This window comes from Mesoplodon densirostris, chromosome 9 (genome assembly GCF_025265405.1).
Source record: "Mesoplodon densirostris isolate mMesDen1 chromosome 9, mMesDen1 primary haplotype, whole genome shotgun sequence".
Taxonomy (NCBI): Eukaryota; Metazoa; Chordata; class Mammalia; order Artiodactyla; family Ziphiidae; genus Mesoplodon; species Mesoplodon densirostris.
In genome coordinates this window covers 10,458,847-10,480,614 of record NC_082669.1, presented here as the reverse complement: position 1 = coordinate 10,480,614, position 21,768 = coordinate 10,458,847, and the positions used below count along the sequence as shown (strand labels likewise).

The window sequence follows — 21,768 nt, the reverse complement described above, 5'->3', positions numbered from 1 at the left end:
GAGATATGTTACTACACTTGCATGTACCTTAATTCACTTCAACATTTACAAAATAACACTGACAAACAAAACAACAGAAAACACCCATAAATATTAGTGAGTATCTTAACAAACATGACACTCAAGTAGTTGTCTTGGGATTTTTTAAGTTACATTTTAATTCCATGTTCTCTGAAATCTTCATGTAAAGGAGAGTTGTATTATTGGAAGCTTCAGACACAGTTACATCAGCTACGACTGTGGTACCTTATACGTTAATATAATTTTGTGTATCCATTTTGCATAATATGCCACTCGGACAAAAATACCAGGACGATTTGGAATGGCACATCCACGACCAGGAACGATGACACCAAGAACCATTCTCATTTTATGTTGTTCACAAACCAGTGGGCCACCATAATCTCCCTAGGAAGAAGACATGCAACAATAACAACAAAGTATTATTTTAGAAATAAAAATGGACAATTCATTAACATTTCCTGTATCGATTTATATCTCAAATATACATATGTGCAAAAAAAGAGAATAACTTCAATTGAAATATGAGGACATAAAATTGATATACTAGGCCATTAGTTGTCTTTCTGTTGGACTGAGATAAGTACAAAAGTTCAAAGTGTTCTATCATGTGTAGTTATTTAAGTATGACTTGTCTTTTCTAAAATAGTCACTCATGTTTTGAAGTGGTTTTTGCCTTTGTTGAATGCAGACTAATTAACACGTGACCACTGATAGCTCTTTAAGAAGGTAGATTTCATATTTATTTTGACTTTCTTCTGATTTTCAAAGTATGTTCAATATAGAAAATTTGGAAAATGTAGAAAAATACACGTATCCAAAAACTCACCTGTAATCATACAGTTTTAAGGATTAACCCACATTAAGTTTTCTCTTATTTCTAATTTTTTTTTCCTTTCCCTCAATCCTGCCCCCAGAATGATTTTAACAGTTAAATAAAAACTTGTAGGTGGTAAAATAATTCTGTTTACTATGTGGAAATTGCTTTTCCAGGAAGAAAGAAGGAATGTTTCTCCACTTAGTCTTAGTAGTTAATATAGTCATATTTATATATTTTTTCCCCTTTGTGGAAGGTAGTCTGTGATTTCATGGCATTTCTTGTAAGGTAATACTGTTGTATCATCATATATAGATAGGTGATAGAAAGATGAAAGATGAATAGATTGATAAAATGATTCGTGTGTATATTTTTATATACATATATGTTTATACATATTGTTATATATAATCATTAAAAAATGCTGCATCACTATTTTGTGCCATGTAGTCTTCCTAGGATTGCAGTGACTAATTTTTGGCATCTTTGTATTTAGAAGAGTGCTTCCAACTATCTTAATTTTCCCCCAGTAGTGATGTGATGAGATAAAACTAAACTACTGCAAAATTTAGTTCTGTAATACAGGTGGAAAGAAGAGAGCTATTAACATTCTGTGACAGAGAAAATCAAGGTGGGGGTGAAATAGAAGATAAAACACTATAAGGAAAATAGTTTATTCAAAGAGACTTCATATAAACTCTGCCACAGGTCTTAATCTGGTTTTTAAATTAATGCACAGGTGATTACTGATATGAGCTCTTCAAATCAATTCATTTTGAGAATTGATTTTGAGGGACTTTCACTAAATGTGAAATGATGCTATTGTTATTATACAAATGTTTATGAGATTTTAGGAGATTTCTTTTTTTAGGTCTAGATATCCCTGGTTTGATGATTATATTACCCTGTTTCACATATCAGTGATGTAAAAAAAAAATTCTGGAGGATGAGTGCATTTTTGAGAAGTGGCTGAATCAATTTGATTGATTGTAAATATAGATAAAAATAACTATGTGATAAATTTTTCAGTGCTAAAGTTAGGAATCTAAGAATGTATAGTTGACAAACCAGATTACAGGCTATTCCTGAAGAGCAGATATCAAAGTAGTAATGGCGGTAGGGCTGGGATAAGTGCAAGCTGTCTAAATATCTCAAAGATCTGGTCTAACTCAAAACTTTGTGTTTACAGAACTCAATAATAAGTAAACAAACAGATAAATAAATCATTCTTTCTCCTAGTAGATTTTCATTTGTGATGAAAATCTTAGTGATACTGATTTACTGGAAAAAACACCAAATTTGAAAGTGGTTATAAACACATAATCAGTTTTTAATCATATTATTTTAATGCAATTTTTAAAATTCTTTAACTTAAAAACATCAAAAATAACAGTTTAACAGCTTGTCTATGTGAAACAGGGATAGGAACACTGCCAAGTGGAAAGAACAGTTGCTTAACAAATGAAAATGTCCAAGCTCTTAAAATCATAAACTTTGACCTTTTGGTTTTTTAAATAGAATTTGTTTAAACACACACACACACACACACACACACACACACTGGCTTAACCAAAAACATATTTAAAAGTTTAAAAGCAGGCATGTGTCTCTTACTAAAATTAATAGAGTTAAGTTAGAATTTGGGAAGATCAGATACATTTAGAAAAACATTAGAAAAATGCAAGTTATTGTATCAAACTGCATATTGGATACTTCTAATTTGAACATCTTTCTCTTAGAGTTTTGGCTGTATTCTTTTCTTGTTTTTTGAGAGACAAATGTCATCTTAGTTTGCTGCTAATGAAACATGGATTGCTTCACTATTTAACTAAAAAATGTACAAGGATAATAAGGGTTATCTTTTTCAATTCCTCTCTCTTAGAACACGTTGGTTTACAATGATTCTTATTTGAGAAAAATAGAAAATATAAACACAAGAAACTATGCTATCCATCACATACTCCTTACGTAAAAATCTTTTTTACCTCGCATGGTCCAGATACAATATTTTCAGCCCCAGCACATATTTCAGACTCATTCAGAGTCACTTTCCCTTGATGATATTCACTGCATTTCTCATTCCCCATAATATAGAGATGTGCTACTCGTAATAGACCGTCCGAGTTGATCACTAGAATGGCACAAAATATGTACAGTTAATGAGCACAGGGTAAGGTGAGAAAAATAAACAAATACAAAATATTTTTACAAAATATATATGATATTGCCTTATCTTTCTAAAAATAGCTTACATCCAGTGTAGCCCCAGCCATAAACACTGCAAGTGGTTTTTTCAGGAATTGTGCACCCATAATTAGGTAAATCAATTGTACTAACAAAATCATCCAGAACGGCAGGCCTGAAAAGAGAAAATATAATGGTAAGTAACCTTGATTGGATTCAACACAAAATTAACATATTAAAATGTAGTGTGAATGTTTAATATGATTCATTTAGAGAGAATAAACAATTTTGCTTAGGAGTAGGTAGTAGAGAAATGAATATTTACTTACAAATATTTAAGAACAAATGGTCACTGCTATTTTTTAATCATTATTTTACCTGTTAAAGTTATCATATAATTGCTCACTAACCTTTGGTTTTAGAGCAGGCTGATCATACTGTTGATCCAATTTCATTTATTCACTTTTGAAAAATTTGAAAATGCCCCTCTCTCTGCCTCTGAACACACACACACACACACACACACACACACACACACACACACACACACCCCATGTGACATATGCTTTTATAATACATCTACATGAGAGAGAAAGAATAAGAACATAGTTGAAGAAAAAGCTTCAACAATTCCATTCTATATTAAAAATATGAAACTATCTAAAGGAACTCACCTAGCAAGCTTCAGTAATACCAGATCTGATCCTTCCGGCCCATATACCAGTTGGGTAACATTTAGAACCTGTTTGCGTTTCTCATCTCCTCTTCCATGGACATCATGAATTCCAAGCCAAGCTTCATAATCTTTCAAGTCTTTGTTTCTAAGTAAAAAATTAAAATATAAAATATAACTTTAAAATATGTAATATTAATCACATATATTGTTATATTAGCTTATAAGGGCAGATAAATAACCTAAATTTAAACTTTAAAATATAATAAAGAGCAACACATTTGTTATGGGAGATTCTGAATATTACAAGAATATATAAGCAGGAAGAACCTTTAAATTGCTGAAATTCTAAATGGCTTTATTTTTTTCAAAAACTTGCTTATTCTTGCTAGAGAGTAGGTCATTTATGAAACATTCTCAGGTAAAGCACATTACATGAGTTAAAATTTATTGCAAATTTCTTTTTTATCTCAAATGTGTGTGTTTGGTTTGTTAATAGAGATTGAATATTTATACTAAAAAAATCAATGTGACCTTAATGGGAATCAAGGAGTAAGCTTACAAATGCTACCTCCTTATTTTTTCTTTAAGCGAATTTCCATTGAAAATTATTCTCAGTATTATTCTGAGGCTGGTTCTACATAAGAAAGAAGTGAGGATTGAGAGAAGTTTGTTGATAATTCAGAAAAAGAATATCTAGAAATATACAGTGCAAGAAGGAGGTTGGGGTAAAAATTATTAACATAATTCTAGCAAAATTTTTCCTCAAATGAGAGTAGTGCCAATCGTGGAAAGAGGTGAACAGAAGTAGTACCCATAAGTAAGTATCAATTAAGTCAAGGTAAATTTTATAAGCTAAATCTAAAAAAAGAAATTAATTTGTTCACCCTATGCTGGTGAATCACTGTTAAATGAATACACATTCTAAACCTAAAAGCTAAGTGGAAGCCATACATATTTTTAAATGCTCAAAACAAATATTGGTTTCTGAAATACTTTACCGAGAAGGGAAACACTGTCTTGCAGTAAGAATCCAACTTTCCTTTATCAATGATCCTCCACAGATATGTTTATTTCTAAGAGAAAGAGGAAAGAGAAACAAGTAACGTCTGTGCAGAAAGGGTGCCTGCCAATTAATGCAAAACCTATGGCTCCATTTGTTAAACACATTGAGAGAAAAATGTAGACATTAACCCAACTAGAATAAAACAAGTAATCCTTTTATCAGAAGGATGATATTTGATAATTATAGCATTCAAACTTTTTTTCATAATGTGATTACAATTTTATGAAAGCAACTTTATTTTTGTATGAGGAACCCTGTCACTACACACGAAGATCCATTCCCAACACATATGTTCACGTGTGTGTGTGTCTCTATCCTTGTGAGGAAAAGTATGTGCTACAAATATAGGATAATTAGACCTATTCTAAATTCAGTGTTTGATTATGAAAACTGCAAATTTGAGTTTTTATTTAAAATCTAAAAACCATCTGGTGGTAACCATATATAGTATTTATGCGCTATTCCCTTCTTTCATTACCATTATGTAGTTCTGATATATTAACTTAGAGTATAACTGAGTTTGAGTAATTTGTTTGTTCAGCTTAAGACCAACAATATAACATTTATTTATAAAATCAAAACAATTTTGCAAGACAGATCTAGGAAATTATAAACTATTTGTAGAGAATAATAAATACTAGAACATTTATTTGATGTATCCAAAATCTGTAAATCCATTATTTTTTGGCAGACACATGGAAAAAAGTACAACTATTCACAATTTACATTTCCAAAGAGTACAGATGTTCAGTGCTTCAGAGGGCAATAGAATAAGATTCCCAGACTAAGACCACAGTTATTTATGGTCTGTACCACACAGGAGGTTAAGAATATATATCGAGTTTGAATTTCTATTCCTCTCTGTGAGTTTTGGAAGAATAGCTAAACAGCTGTTGTTACTAAGAACTTGCATTTAAAAGGAAAAGTACTTTTTTAAAAAAAAGTTTATACTACTCTGATCTGATGAAAAACAGTTTCACCTGCTTCTCCAAGCATGGAGACTTCCAAAGGAAATCTCCTTTAAATAAGAATAAATTGAAAAGTATTTGTCTTTTGTTTTTTTCTCGAGTAATGAGATTTGCAAAGATCCTCTAATTAGTTCAAAGATGTAGATTCTTGGAACATTTTCTATAATAAAGAAAATAAAACACCCCCCTCGCCAGTTTTACAGCCTTCATTAAGTCTTCATATTGCACAATCAGCTTTAATATTCTGGTGAGTTTCATAAATCTGTTTTGATACTACACACCCAGGACAGCTACCCTACAATTATCAACATAAATATTTATAAAAATTGATGAGTTACTCCTTGAAAGAAAGATACACTAAAAGAGAACTTTAGGCCATCTTCTACCTGGTATCTAAAGTCATATATACATCAAAGGATATAAACTTCATGCTTGTTAATAATTGACTTATTTAAGAAAAACTTCAGTTTCAAGTTGTCTCTATTCTAATTTAATGCCACTGTGATTTGGTTATGGTTAAAAAAATGGATTTTCTTCCTCTATTCTAGGAGGCTAGAGGTAAAGGAACAGGGAGGGTTTCCAAAAAGAGGAGATATTCCAGTTGGCATTTAAAGAATGAAAGATTTTCCAGGCATAAAATACAGAGGAAGAAAGCTACAACATACAGTGGGAACCACAGCACAAAGGCTCGGAGAGAGAAACATGGGTTGTCTTGAAAACAAGGGAAAATGTGGCTAGAATTCAGGTGTACTTTGGAGTATGTTGCATGATGAGGTTCCAATACAGATAGATATAGACAAAGATATTTTAACATTCTGATTACCATACAGTATAATATGTGTAGTATATAGAAAGTTGTATGATCAGGTTTTAAGCTAACTCCTGTTTTCAATATTTAATTCTTACAACATAATTACTAATCTTAATTTTGTATAATAGTATATTTTGAAAAATTTTACATAGATCATGGCATTGATTCTTACAACATTGAGAAATAGACATGTCAAGAATTTTTTTATCCATACTGAATATTATAATTTCAAGACTGTTCAACTATCAGTATAATTTGTTAATCTTTTCCTTAATGATGAAATGTTCTAGAATTTTAAATTATTGCTATTTTTCATTAGAATGACAATAAAAGTCAGAAATTAAAAACAAATATAAAATTTTTGATATGATTGTGCATAGACAAGTTAAAAAATAATCTCATAATATACTAGATTGGGAAATAAATAACATAAGTATTATAACTATATGGTGATATCAAGGTATAGCTAGGTTCTCTGTGTAGTTGTCTTTTGCTTTACGAGAATTGAAGTGCCACATCAGGGACAATGCAAACACATATGGGACCTTTGTAAACATTTAAAATGGCACCATCTCTGGAGACACAAATTGCAGAATCCATGGCTTTTGGCAAGCAGAATGTGATTAGTCCCCTCTTGTGCCCCCCCATACAGGTGCCTTGTGGAGGGCACAACCTGCACGACTACACATGGCCGTACTGCTGGGAATATAACTTTTGCAAATAACCCAGATATGTATGATTTGTATCTATTAATAATTACCTGTATTTCAGACTAACCATCCATCCTACATTTGTTCGTGTTGGAATTCCATTTACAACTCGCAATTGTTTTGTTTTGGCGCAAGATATTACAGGATCTAAAAAGAGGACCAAACACAACATTTTGATAAAACATTTTGAAATAATCCGTGCCTCTCAGCGTTCTTTAGTGCAATGGTAACTACACAAATGTAACTACTGTAATTGTGTCAGAAGAACATTTTGGACAAAAGAAGGTAAATAGCATAACTACAGTGCCAAATCAGGCCCAAAATGTTTGCTATCCTCATCTAACTAGATGGGTAACACAGAAAAACTAATCAACTCAAGGTCAACAGCATTACCATGATAGTGACAGTGGCTTTGCTCACTAGGTACAAGTTCTTCAGGTCTAACATTAATTGTATTTCCCTTAACAACCTCAACATAAAATGGAACAATGTTATTTACAGTGCTTATTTCTAAATGTCAACGAAAAGCAATAGCCTAAGTGAAAATTAAAAAAACTATATTTGGTTTATTATTCCTGAATTTGTATAGTAAGAATGTAGAACCATTTTGCAACATGTTACCGAAGTTATATCAATAGAAATTTTATCCAAATGACATAATTATGTCTAAATCATTATATCTAAAAGATATAATTCAGAATTCTTTGAAGTAAACTTTTTCCTGACCCTCCTCGGTGTTCCTTGCCTTATCCTTTCCACTCTTGTCCATGGTCTAAAATAGATTTCCACTTGCTCTTCAGCCTGGGGCACAGCAGGTGGTCTCTTAAATCAAAACATTTGAGTAACTTCCTTCAGCCCATGAAATGTGTGAAAATCAGATACAAGCAGCTCCCAACAGATTTTCTTAAGCTGAGGATTAACTGAACCTCTCAGATTGTGTCATCTTTTGCGTCTTAGAGCAAGCAAAGAGCTTTAAAGATAGAGCAGGATAAAGACACTGCACAACTTTCCAACCTTCTGGTTTCATTCTTTCTGACTGTAGCATCCTGATTTAATTTAAAGGATGGTGAAAGTCCAATGGATACCTTCTGCCCCCAATTAGGTAAAAGCAATATACATGCTTTTTTCAAAGTTAAATATAACATATTTTGTGACAGAGCATTGAATTTTGATATTCAGTATGCAGTTGCCTTTGTAACACCTTTACACATGCACACAGAAAAAAAGTGTTCAAATAACATAAAATAGATTATTTTATTTTTATGATGGAAGTTTATATAATGATAAGTTATTTTTCTATGAAGAAAATAATGACATCACTTCTGACACATAGAGACTCAGATATATTATTTTGAAAGATTACTTACGGTCTAAATTGACTATTGTAGGTGTGGTATCACCTTCACCTGTAAAAACAAATATATATGTATATACATAATTTTTACATACATATTTCTGTTATATAGAATCAGAATTGTGTATTGAATTCCAAATATCCATGAATGGATAATTTACAATTCTTTACATTTTAGTCAAAAATAAAATGCAATAATACTCTTTTGAGTAATTATGTATCACTTTTAGACAAAGTTGAAAGCATGCACCTACTGGTAGTGGGTCATGTGAGGAAAGCCCTGTTTTATGACTGTGAAGGTTATCAGGTATGTGGTTTGATGGATGTTGGCAGTTTGAATTACACTGCTAGCAACAAGGAGCTGCCTCATTCTCCCAAGATGCCAAACATCGTACACAATGAACATTCCACTGAACAGCACTAATGCTTATTATTGTTTATTTGGGCCATTCATATAGATAAACTACATAGCTTTACTGTAATTTGACCCATTTATATTTTTTCTGAAGATTACTTTTTTTATATATGGTTAAGGATAATTAAAACTTCCTATGTTTTAGAAAACTTTTTTAAAAATTCGAGAAGATAGAAATCAAGGTCACTCATGGAAAAAGAGGGATAGCCAAATATAATTATGTTTTGTTAGTATATTTCAAAGACTGGTTTTTCTAGGTAGTAAGGGGAAAAGTATTTTTAAAAAATACCAGAAACTGCAAATAAATTATAACTAAAATTTCATACTTACTTCTTTTTTACAACCTCCCTACTGAGTGGGGTTTAATTGCTGCCAAGAGAAAGGCTTGGAGGATGCTAGGATTTGAAAATACTTAAGTAGTAATGAATGAGGTACAAGACATTTCCTGGAATTTAGTGTGTTACTGTCCAGAATTGATGACATAAGAGTTTAGTCAGGCATTGTTTAGACCCAGCTGGTTGTTAGTCTCTGGAAGTGCCCTGAGCTCAAATAAACCGGCAACAAAACAAAAACGGCATATGGATTCCTTTGTAATAGATGCAAATCTGATTTTTATTTATGGGAAATCTTGAGAAAATTAATACATGCTAAAGCGTTTTTATTTATGTCCATTTTCTAGATCTAGATATTTTAAGTGAATAAGTGTAAAGGTGAACATACAAATTTCATCATTTCCCTTTCCCTTTAGTTTATCCTTGGGGATGGTTTTATCTTAGAGTCAGCTGAGATCATTGTTTTAGTTCACAGTACAAATTAGGATGGAGGCCGACTGTGGTCATTAAAACATCAAGGATATTGCTTTTTCCACTCAAGTTATTTACATAAAAAATCTAAAATAAAAAACTAGATATTTATTCTTTGTATCGTTTGTGGTGCGAAAGACTACACTATTCATTGTATTCTTAATTGCATATCAAGTTTCCTATTTCTAGGCATCAAGTTAGTACGTAAACAAAGTATTTCATTCATTATTGTACCTTACTAAAATGTGCAAATTTGTAAAATGTGTAGATCTTACCAGTTAGGGGCTTTAATAATTAAGAGTATATATATATAGATTTTCCTCTAAGCCAATATTTCTCACAATTTAGAAGAAGCTGCATTACCACTTAAAATCAGATTTCTAGAGAATCTGGGTTGCTGGTTAGTTTACGAATTTTTTGAAAGCATTCTAGTTTCTTCTGCTTTCGAGGCCTTTTCCATTTTACCTTAAAATACTATTTTCATTTCTCCTCTTTTACTTTTCCCTTACGTCTCCACCATAGTACTCAAATCTAAACAAATATATATGATACAAATCTTACTTTATATTGATTCACCTTAAATTTGAAGAAGGAAAACATGTCAATGATAAAAGTTTTTCCTATGGAAGTGTAGGAATGTGTGTGAGTATGAGTGTGTGTGTGTTTATATGGCCTCAGAATCAAACATGTGCTCTTGCTGAAACCATAAAGAAAACTTTCTTTTAATAGATCCTTAAAGTTTCAACTCAAATTTGAAACTTTATGAACAGCACACCTTTTTCCACGCTGACATTTGTATTCCCATTCTTATTATATATTTTAATATTAATATGTATGTATTTAAATGACTTTATTTGCGATTATGTATGTAAAATGTCTCCTCTATACACTGAAGACGATTTGAGTGTAGGAAACATTGTTTATATTTTCTATACCTAGAATGATATATAGGGCTTTGTACACAATAGGAGCACAATTTAAAATTATTAACAAAAGAATAAATAAATACAAACTGAGGTGGAGGTAATTTACCTAAGCACTTAAAGTGATAGAACTAAAATCCTTACCCAGGAAATCAGAGTTGAAACTCTAAACCACTATGCTCTCTTAATACTTAAGAATTTTCTAAGATATACTGTATATATGTGTATAGACAAATATAGACATTTCTACAGTTTTATTTTTGGATCTTGAGAACTTTAAAAATATATGTTAAATATTATTTTGTAAGCATTTTTAAAAAAGGAATACAAACCTTTACATGTTTTGTAATACAAATGTGCAGTATGAAAATGATGTTTAGTCTCTGAAGTTAAATAAATAAGAACTCAAATCTTCTAAAGATAAATTTTATTAGCCTTTCACCAGCAAGAAAACTGTAAATAAATCCTGGCTATAAATATTAGTTAGAAAAATGACAGTGTAAAAATATTTGTTGAAATTAATTAATGTTCAGAATACATTGAAATAAATGAATTATCTGCAATAGCATTTAATCAAATACTAGCAACACCCTGAAGTCTTTCAATAGCACATTACTAACTTTTAGTTTAAAAATGTTAGTTGAAAATATGTTTTAAAAACTTTAAAGTTATTAGAGTCTTGTCTCAAATTTATAAACCAAATCACAGTTCTCTATGGGAACATTTTACTCTTAACTATATCTACGTACTAAAATTAGGCTACTGTGATTTTTAGAAATCTGGAATTCTATAGGGAAAGCAATAGAACTTGTTTTAGAAGCCAGGTCATTGACTTTTATCTTTCTTCCTAGGTCATTGAAGAGTCTATTAGCCTCCATTATTCTTAATCGTAGAAACTTCACAAAGAGGTACCATGAAATAAAACTAATACTTAGAAAAAATAACACTTTCACCATTAAAACATTTTTTTTTGTACACCAGAGAGGTTGGAAAGGTTGGTCTGTTTGCTTGTTTATTTTAATGTTAAAACCAGAAAGACATCTTCTATAAAAGAACAGTTTCAGGACCTACTCAAACCCTAATCTGGGATAAGTTAGGAACATTAGGAGAACACTAATTAATTTCAAAGGCTATGATTAAAGCTGATGAAATGAAATATAACAATATGAAATACTATTTCTTTGTGGACATATAAGATATTTACTTACTATTATAGAAAATTTATTTATTAAAAATACATTGGGAAGTTCCAAGTTTTAACTATAGATACTGATTAACGTCATATTTTAAAAGTTTGCTTTTATACTAAAATTTCATGAAACGTGATTAGTGTTACAATTTATGGTGAGAAATTATCTCTTTAATTTGATGTATATTATGGAAAATATAGACTTGTGTTTGTGTTTTATGTTTTAAAGCAAACATCATTTCTTCAATCTAATCTCTTTTTTTTTAATTAATTAATTTTTTTAAAATTTTTATTTATTTATTTATGGCTGTGTTGGGTCTTCGTTTCTATGCGAGGGCTTTCTCTAGTTGTGGCAAGTGGGGGCCACTCCTCATCATGGTGCGTGGGCCTCTCACTATCGTGGCCTCTCTTGTTGCGGAGCACAGGCTCCAGACGCGCAGGCTCAGTAATTGTGGCTCACGGGGCCAGCTGCTCCGTGGCATATGGGATCTTCCCAGGCCAGGGCTCGAACCCGTGTGTCCTGCATTGGCAGGCGGACTCTCAACCACTGCGCCACCAGGGAAGCCCCAATCTAATCTCTTTTAAAGTGAGTATTTTTGCTGCTATTTTCAAGGTACTTGCTACTGCCCTGTCTCACATGAAAAACAGTCTTAAAACAGGACTCTTACTGAACATATAAAACGATGTCTTTTTTAAACAAGAAGGCAGTTTAACATAGTGTTCGAAGATGTCTGCTATAGGGCTTCCTTCCCTGGTGGCGCGGTGGTTGAGAGTCCGCCTGCCGATGCAGGGGACACGGGTTCGTGCCCCGGTCCGGGAAGATCCCACATGCCGCGGAGCGGCTGGACCCCTGAGCCGTGGCCGCTGAGCCTGCGCGTCCGGAGCCTGTGCTCCGCAAAGGGAGAGGCCACAACAGTGAGAGGCCCGCGTACCGCAAAAAAAAAAAGAGATGTCTGCTATAAACTGAGCCGTGAGACATGTACTACAGTAAAATGGTCTCTTGCTACTAAGAGAGCTTTATAAGTCTTTTTCACTCAATCAATAACATATTGAGGATATATTTTCATCTCAATATACATTACTCTCCATTAGCAGTTCTCAGTGGAGGTGATGCTATTGACATCTAGTGGGTAAGGCCAGGGACACTACCAAACATCTTATAATGCATAGGACAGCCTCCCATAACAAAGGTTTATCCAGCACAAAATGTCAGTCGTGCAGAGGTTGAAAATCCTGATACGTTTCCCCAAACTGACTTCAATACAGGCTTCCCAGTACACAGAGCAGCACAGTATTGAGAGAGTCTGATTACCCAGGTTCTCACTAATATTAGGCATTAGCAATCATCTTCTTATTTGCCAACCTGATAGGTGGAAATGATTTCTTATGCTTTTATCTTTTCATTATAATTATATTTTCTTACAATTAAGTTTTAATATCTTTTCATTTGTTTATTAAGTTTATTCTTGAAAATTCATCTTCAGTTTTCTCAAATCATCTCATCTTTTTCTTATTGCTATATAGGCGCTCTTTTACAAGAAGTGTATCAGACATATATTATACATTTTATGTATATCTTTTACTTTATGTGCTAATACTTTTTAAACAAAATCATCTTGAGCTCAGAGAAATAGATGGAATGCTTTAGGCTTCTTAGTCTTGGCCTAAACAGCTGAGAAGAAAATGGAAGCACAACTATCTCTGATCTGTTTATGGGCCTGTTAGTGGGCTGGGGACTTTGCTAAGAGCTCTGCCACTTTCAGAGGCTGAAATTTATTGGTGGGGTGGGGGGGTGGAGAGGTCTTTCTAGCCCAGTCAGAACAATGGCCATGTATTACTTCTGAATTCCAAATAGGAATCTTCTGAGGGAGGAAAATCTCTTTTAAAAGGTCAGCAGATTGTTCCCTTGTCTAGAAGAGAGATGAAGTTGTGTGTATGTGTGTTGCTGTCTGGAATGCATCCTTCTTTGGGGATCAACTCTAGCCCTCCTATACTATTTCCACCTCTGGGTAAGGTATCATTTTAAAGGGCATGCAGTATATTTAAAATGGTTCACCTGAAAAAGATCACAAAATATACTTACAACGAGAAATAGGGCAGTAATCCCAAGGAATGAGAGGATTCCCCGTGTAACACCAGGGACCATGGGCATCATCATCAGGATTCCGGCAGTAATTCTTATTCAGCTTACTAGCATCTGGTTCCCAGAAGATATGCCTGCATAAACAACAAACTCTGAACATCACAAAATGCACATCTTGTCCAAGAGAAACAAAATGTCACGAAGAAGGTATAATCCTAGTGCATAACTTTCATTACAGATACAACACAAGCTACCTGCTGTGAATTTGGGTTTTTTTTTTTTGAGACTTATTTTGTTGTTGTTCTTGCAGTTTGGAAGGATGTTCTTTAACTCAGGAATAAGGCTGAATAATCAGCATAGATAAAGTGATAAAAGATTTTATGACTTTGCTTCTATTTAATAACTATACTGGCAAGGTAACAATACCCCTGTGCCAAAAAAGGAGCAGATGGCAAAGATCTAAGTTAGAAAATGCATAGAAAATGCAAGCTATTGCAAAAGTATTTTTTTCATGTTTCAGAAACATGTAAAGAAGCAACACTAGCAACATTACTGTGACAATGTACTGGAAGATACACTGAAAACAATAATAATGTGCTAATAAAATTATTAAATTCTAAAATTTCACTGGTCATATAGTTACAAAATATGATTTTTTGACAGATAATTGAGTAACACTTCAGCCTTTCTCATTTTACATCTTAACTAAATTTATTACAATAGTAAAGCAAAAATACTGTATGTTATAAGACCATGCCCACTCATATAACATCAATATTTACATTCACCTCAGTAACATTAATGAAGTCAAATTCCACATGGCCATCCTGACCATGTCATGAAAACTATACATCCTAACTTAATTTGTTTCGGATTACTAATTACTACCATGCTTGAACATAATTAATGTGTCATCTTAAAAAAATTGGGAAAAGCTTCAACATAGAAACTTGGACTGTCTTACTAAACTTGGATTTACTTTTTGGACCAATACAACAATAAAGACATACAATACTTACTATGTGACAGATTCTATTACAGATGACTTACATATATGCCCTTAGACCAACCTGATGAGACAGGCTCGAAGATTATGCAATTTTGTATTTGACGAAATTGAAATCCACAGAGGACAATTAATTTTTCTAGGGTCACATGGTTTTTAAGCTGTAGAACAAGTGTTTGAACACACGGCTCTTTCCAGAGTCAGTGTTCAAAACCACCACACAGTATTACCTCTTTACTCAGTCATAGTTTGTTCTTAAATCAAAATGGTACCATGCAACTTAATCATTCATCAGTATCCTACAAGTTGGTTCCAAATGACTTTTAACTCTTTCCAAAGGCAAACCTAAACTCAATGAATTGAGTTATAACCGTTGCATCCCTGAATAAACATGCGACGTGTTTCCAGTGATATGCTGGTAAATGTTTAACAACTAGCACCCTGAAGTGTGTATGGGGGGAGGGGGTCTTTACTTGTTGTCCTTGCGTATTTCTATAGTGTAACTACTTCCACCATAAAACTGTCAGACTTCTAATATGGAATCAATGAAGGCAGAGTTGGTTACAATTGTCTTTCACAAGTCCGTGAAGAGCTAGATCCACCCCACCATATTTCTAAAAATGCTTTAAAAAATATCAGTGTTGAAATCAGCATTAATTTTAATCATGCCAATTCTTGCTTAAAATTCTTGAATGAATTCCTTTAATGCTTAGGATAAAACTCAAATTTCTTTTTTTTTTAACATCTTTATTGGAATATAATTGCTTTACAATGGTGTGTTAGTTTCTGCTTTATAACAAAGTGAATCAGTTATCCATATACATATGTTCCCATATCTCCTCCCTCTTGCGTCTCCCTCCCACCCTCCCTATTCCACCCCTCTAGGTGGTCACAAACCACAGAGCTGATCTCCCTGTGCTATGCGGCTGCTTCCCACTAGCTATCTATTTTACATTTGGTAGTGTATATATGTCCATGCCATTCTCTCACTTTGTCACAGCTTACCCTTCCCCCTCCCAATATCCTCAAGTCCATGCTCTAGTAGGTCTGTGTCTTTATTCCCATCTTAACCCCTAGGTTCTTCATGACCTTTTTTTTTTTCTTCTTCCTTAGATTCCATATATATGTGTTAGCATATGGTATTTGTTTTTGTCTTTCTGACTTACTTCACTCTGTATGACAGACTCTAGGTCCATCCACCTCACTACAAATAACTCAATTTCGTTTCTTTTTTCTTCACATTTCTTAACGCAGCTTACAGGGTCCCGTATGGTTTTGCCACTGGAGAATTTCTTCTCTGTGGACATTAACCAAATTATACTGTTTCAACCTTATTAAAGTTATTTCTGATTTTTATACACTTCCATTTTGGGGCTTTTGGACAAGTTATTTCTTCTGCCTGATGTACTTTTCCTCCTACACTTCCTTTGACCAACTCCTACTTATTACGTATGTCCCAACTAACATCCCTTCCTGTAGGAAAATTTCCTGACCATTTAAGTGTGGGTGTCACTTGTTTGCAGTCCCATAACATAAGTTGTGCTTTTTTCGTGGATTTTCTAATATAACATTGGCATTTGCTGTTTTCTGCCATTCCATACTAGAGTGAGATACATGATGGCAGAATTCTGCTTAACTTTGAAGTCCTAGAGCTACAGTGTCCAATACAGTAGCTACTAGCCAGAGTAACTGCAGAAAAGCTAATATGTGGCTCGTCCAAATTGAAAGGTGCTATAATTATAAATATATAACAAATTTTGTAGCTTTAATATAAAAACGTAAAATAGCTCATTAATAATTTTTATGTTAAATACATATTGAAACGGAAAGCTTTAGAAATATTGAAGTAATAAAGACATTATTTTTAAAATTTGTCTGTTTAATTTTACTTCTGTAAGTATGGCTACTGGAAAACTTAAAAAGTACAAGTGTGATTACATATGTCAGTTGCATATTTCTGTTAGAGAACACTGCTTTAGAAGTATCACTATTTGTTTGTGAAGTAAATTAGTCGAAAAAATATCATCCACTAGTGAGTAAATTTTGAAAGAGAATAAGAACTTTAAAGCTAAAGTGGAACCAGGAGCAAAATGACTCAACTTCTCTGGATTCTTAAATTCTTATTCACACATACAGAAATATCTTCCATATAGGATTATGATGGTCAAATGAGGTAACAACTGACAGAAAGCAGCCATGTTGTAGATACTTTATTAAATGACACTACCATTTTTCTTTTAATCCTGCTGTATATATTCCAGGATATTTAATAAAAATCTGTTCTATGTTGCAACTATGTCTCCTATGTCTTTTGTAATTTCAAACACACTAGCACTACTGCTGGGGTCAAGTGGAAGATAACTGCTTTTGTTGTGAATATGTCCAATGTCAAAATCTCTAATTATCTGAAATATATAGATTTTTTCAATTACATATCCATTTCTTTAATTATAGAAAAATCATGTGTATCAGAATAAAGCTATACAAGGAAACATGGCTCAATAAGTTTTTAGTAGTTAAGTGGAATTTTAAGGATCTTCATGTATACACATGAAGATGGTCACTTATCAATTTTATAAACTAATATTAATAATTAAATAATTATGAGAATATAATCCTATAATGTACTATTTGAAACACTAGATTTGGCATTTCATTATACAATGTCTTGTCCAGTGTGTAATTGTTTTCTCCGTATGACCATTTCATGCTTAAAGGTGGAGCCCAAATGTATGGTAATGTTCTTTTTGTTAATGTTCCCGAGGCACCTGTTACACAGCAGAACACATAGTAAATGCTCAATAAATATGTACTGCTTTGAATTGTTTATTTGTTTGCCACATAGAGAGAAAATGTTAAATTGAGTTGCACAGAACGATCAATCTAATGTTTTTATTAGCTTACTATAATATATAAATGAATAGAAAGAAATACCAATGTACCTCAATACACCTATCTGCTGTTATCACTACATACTATATATTGAAAGAAAGAAATTTACATACCGATGTAAATCTTCCATGTTCTTGTCCCACATTGAACATGTTAGTCCAGATCGTGTTTTGGATAAATTGCCCATATAGTTTTTGCCATTCCCACGATAACAATCTAAACATAAAATATATGGAAAGAAGACTAATGAATACTAGGGAGTATAGTACAAAGACTTCTTTTACAAGCATATGAATTCATGAAAATCAACATAAAAATTAAAACAAAGCACTGAAATCTGTACAAAGCAAAGACACTTAACTATCTCTCATAAAATATCTTTATTTTTTGTCAAATTTCTTCTTCATTAAAATGAAAGTTTATGTATCAAATTACAAATTCAAAAAAACTCAAAGAAAAAATTAAATGAGTGGCTCCTAGGGACACCAAAGAAATGAGAATTTTGTGTGACATATATATTTTCCAATATTTTCTACTGAAAAATTTTACTCCATAGGAAAGTCACAAGGATGATATAATGAGCACTCGTATACCAGTCACATTTGTTGTGTTTTGATTTTTGTCTTTCATGAGATTGACATTCTGAGTCATCCAAGCCAGCTGTTTCACAAATGCTCTTTAATTTCATTTTGCCTGATTAGTTTCTCATGAATGAAATCAAGTTAAATACAGAAATATTGCCTAGGTGATATTTTGTCCTTTTTTCAGGATTATTTCATGTGACACATGATGTCAGTTTGTTCGATTATCGCTGATGAGTTTGATAACTTGGTTAAGTGGTATAAAGGAAAAACTTCTCTTCATATATAAGAAAAACAAACAGAAAAATTTTGAGGCCTTTGAGGCTGACTACCTCCTATTCCCAAACAAATTTTCACAAAATGGCTTAGGCATACTTTGATTAATTTTACATGAATCAGTTATTACTCTGCTGGTTTTAAAATAATTTTTTTATTTCCTACTTTTCTTTCATTCTTGTTATTCTTCTGTAAATGAAAGTTTTTCCTTCGCCTCTACTCCTTCCATTTAAGTAGTACTACTACTAGTAGTAGTAATAGCAGTGGTAGTAGTAGTCTACTAGTAGAAGTAGTAATGTAAATATGGACAACAACAACTCCTGTTGTTCATTTTGATGCTCAAATTGTTCCATCTTTAGCCAATGGAAGCCATGTAAAAATGGCTCCTGTGTCTTTTATCATTTCCCACGTGGTTTTATTTTTCACTTTTTTTCAACTGAGCAGTTTGCGTTCTATTAAACATTCATAGAAGTGTCCATATTTGGAATTTTAAAAAAATAATAAAAAGAAGTTAAGTTCTTTCAAATATGTAAGTTGCAGTTCTACATTTGAAAAGAAACATTATTCCATATTTTGAAATAATCCTGCATATTTTAATAATAACTATTTAACAATTCTAATTTTTATATGAATAAAAACTAGTTTTAACTATAAAATGTTATCTACAAATGTACATTAACATTAAGATTATTCTCTGGTTTAAAGTTGGTAAGCCATAATATATTATCATTGGTTTTAAATATGCTATGTGATTAGAATAAATAATAGGTACAAATTCTAATAAAATTTTTAAATGAATAATAATTTGTCCAGGAGTTAGTTAATTTAGTAAAAAAGAAATATAATAATATATTCAATAGTCATATTTTAGAATCCATAAATTTGAACTTAGATATAAAAACTCAAATAGGATAGGATTTGATACAGATAATATAGCAGTCATTACCATATACAATAAAATTGTCTTCAGAATGCATAAATTTGTAAAATCCAATTCTTGTACATATGCAGAATATATCTGTTAAAATATTTTCCTCTGACAGTGCTATTTTTTTCTACATTAGGAAAGGTTAAACCTTTGGCTGTTAGGTAGTAAATTCTTCAGATAATTTCTTACTGAAGAAAGCAATTGTGCAATGCGGTATATTGGTACTGCTCTTTGATACATTTTTGATTTTACACCTGTGTCTTCTGTATTATAGAAAGAGATCCTCCTTACCACCGTTTTATTTGAATATGAGCTAGGTTTTTTTTTTTCTTAGTAAACTTTTTTTTAGAATAGTTTTTAATTTACAGAAGAGTTATAAGTTGGTACAGAAAATTCTAATATACCACATAGTTTCCCCTACTTTTACTATCATATATTAGTATGATAGATTTCTCATAACTATTTACCATACTGATGCATTATTACTAACTGAAAACTATATTTTGTTAAAATTCTTAGTTTTTACCTAGTGTACTTTTTTTTGTGTCCTAGGATCCCACATGATACCACATTACATTTAACTGTCATGATTTTTAAGGCTCTTCTAGATGTAACAGTTTTCTCAGACTTTCTTTTTTGATGATCCTGACAGTTTTAAGGAGAACTAGTATTTTGTAAAATGTCCATCAGTTGGGTTTGTCTGATGTTTTCCTCATGATTAGATCTGGGTTATGGGTTTTTGAGAGGAAGACATAAATTTTGAGCACTTATTAACTTGCTGGCATAAGATATTCCAGCTTCACTTTATGTTTCTCTTGTCCCAGGCCTGGAATCTTCAATTTCACCAAGGAGCCATTGTCTATGTTAGTGATGAAAGGTAAGGAGAAGACGTGGGTGCTACGTGTGCTCGTTGCTATTTGGTACCATTGTTTCTAGTCCCTTTCATTTGATAGAGCTGGGAAGTGTGTGTGTGTGTGTGTGTGTGTCTGTGTGTTCATGAGTAACTGATCCCTCTAACTCCAGTCTAGCACCAGAGTTCTTCCTTGTCTCCTCTTCATTTGTGTATTTCTTCTCCCATAGTGAGAACCATGATTCTAGGTAACATCAGTATCTTTTCTCATTTTCTGAATTCTCCAATGCACACAAAATAATGTTAAAGCTGCTACATCCTAATACAGCAAAATTACACTTTAAAGTTCAAAAGGTATTTAAAGTTATCTAACTTTAAATGTATTCCAGTGAGGCTATATATAGTCAGAAAATTGTGTTTAAAAATTATTTGGAATTTTTTTTCTAAATTCTGTAGTAATAGTATCTACTTGATATACAGATAGGCACATTTCTAAGTTTTTTTCCATCTTTCTTGAGATTACTCTTTGAACATTTAATACATTATTAAAACATTAATATTGGTTGATAGCCAAAACTATATGAAATTGTGTATTCAGAGTGTTCTCATTTTCCCTCTTGCTTCTGTGTCATATTTCTACCCACTACTACCCACCATTACAAGTAACCAATTTCATTAGTTTCTTGTTTATGGCTCTTGTATTTCTTTCTTTCTTTTTTTTTTTTTTTACTGTTTTGATAAAGATGTATACACACACACATATATATATATATACATATGTAATATAAATATATAATTATATGTATATATATTCTATATATGTATTATTATATCCCATTCTTTATTACTAGTAGTAAATCCCTTTATTTATTACTAATAGAATGCCAAATATATATTTTAGTGCTTTGCTTTTTTTAAATTAATAATATACCTGAAAATCACTTCATATTAGTTCATGAAAAGTTTTATCATTCTTTCTGCAAATTTGCAGTATTCCATTGTGTGACTTCACCAGAGTAGATTTGGGTTGTTTTGCTAGTACAGAAAATGCTGCAATAAAAAACTCGTGCATATGTTTTTGCATATTATTGGAGCTGTATATTCAAATAGTGCATTATTGGTCCAAAAGGTGAATGTATATGTAATTTAATTATTGTAATATTCTGTTCCATAAGGATTTTATCTTTTTTGCACTCCCAAGAGCAAAGCATGAGAGTT

The 21,768-nt window shown here is 32.2% G+C and overlaps 1 protein-coding gene across 2 annotated transcripts in view; it reads right to left on the bottom strand.

The window, feature by feature from the left end:
• Window positions 1-231: 231 nt before the first annotated feature.
• HGF (hepatocyte growth factor) overlaps window positions 232-21,768 on the bottom strand; it is a 78,631-nt gene continuing 57,094 nt past the window's right edge. For both annotated transcript variants that reach the window (XM_060107982.1, XM_060107981.1), the window contains exons 10-18: window positions 18,029-18,131; window positions 14,018-14,151; window positions 8,618-8,656; window positions 7,301-7,397; window positions 4,697-4,771; window positions 3,697-3,843; window positions 3,091-3,197; window positions 2,824-2,969; window positions 232-408 (exon numbers count right to left, since the gene is read on the bottom strand). In XM_060107982.1, the coding sequence (XP_059963965.1) occupies window positions 232-408; window positions 2,824-2,969; window positions 3,091-3,197; window positions 3,697-3,843; window positions 4,697-4,771; window positions 7,301-7,397; window positions 8,618-8,656; window positions 14,018-14,151; window positions 18,029-18,131 (1,025 nt within the window). The remainder of the gene's footprint in view (window positions 409-2,823; window positions 2,970-3,090; window positions 3,198-3,696; window positions 3,844-4,696; window positions 4,772-7,300; window positions 7,398-8,617; window positions 8,657-14,017; window positions 14,152-18,028; window positions 18,132-21,768) is intronic.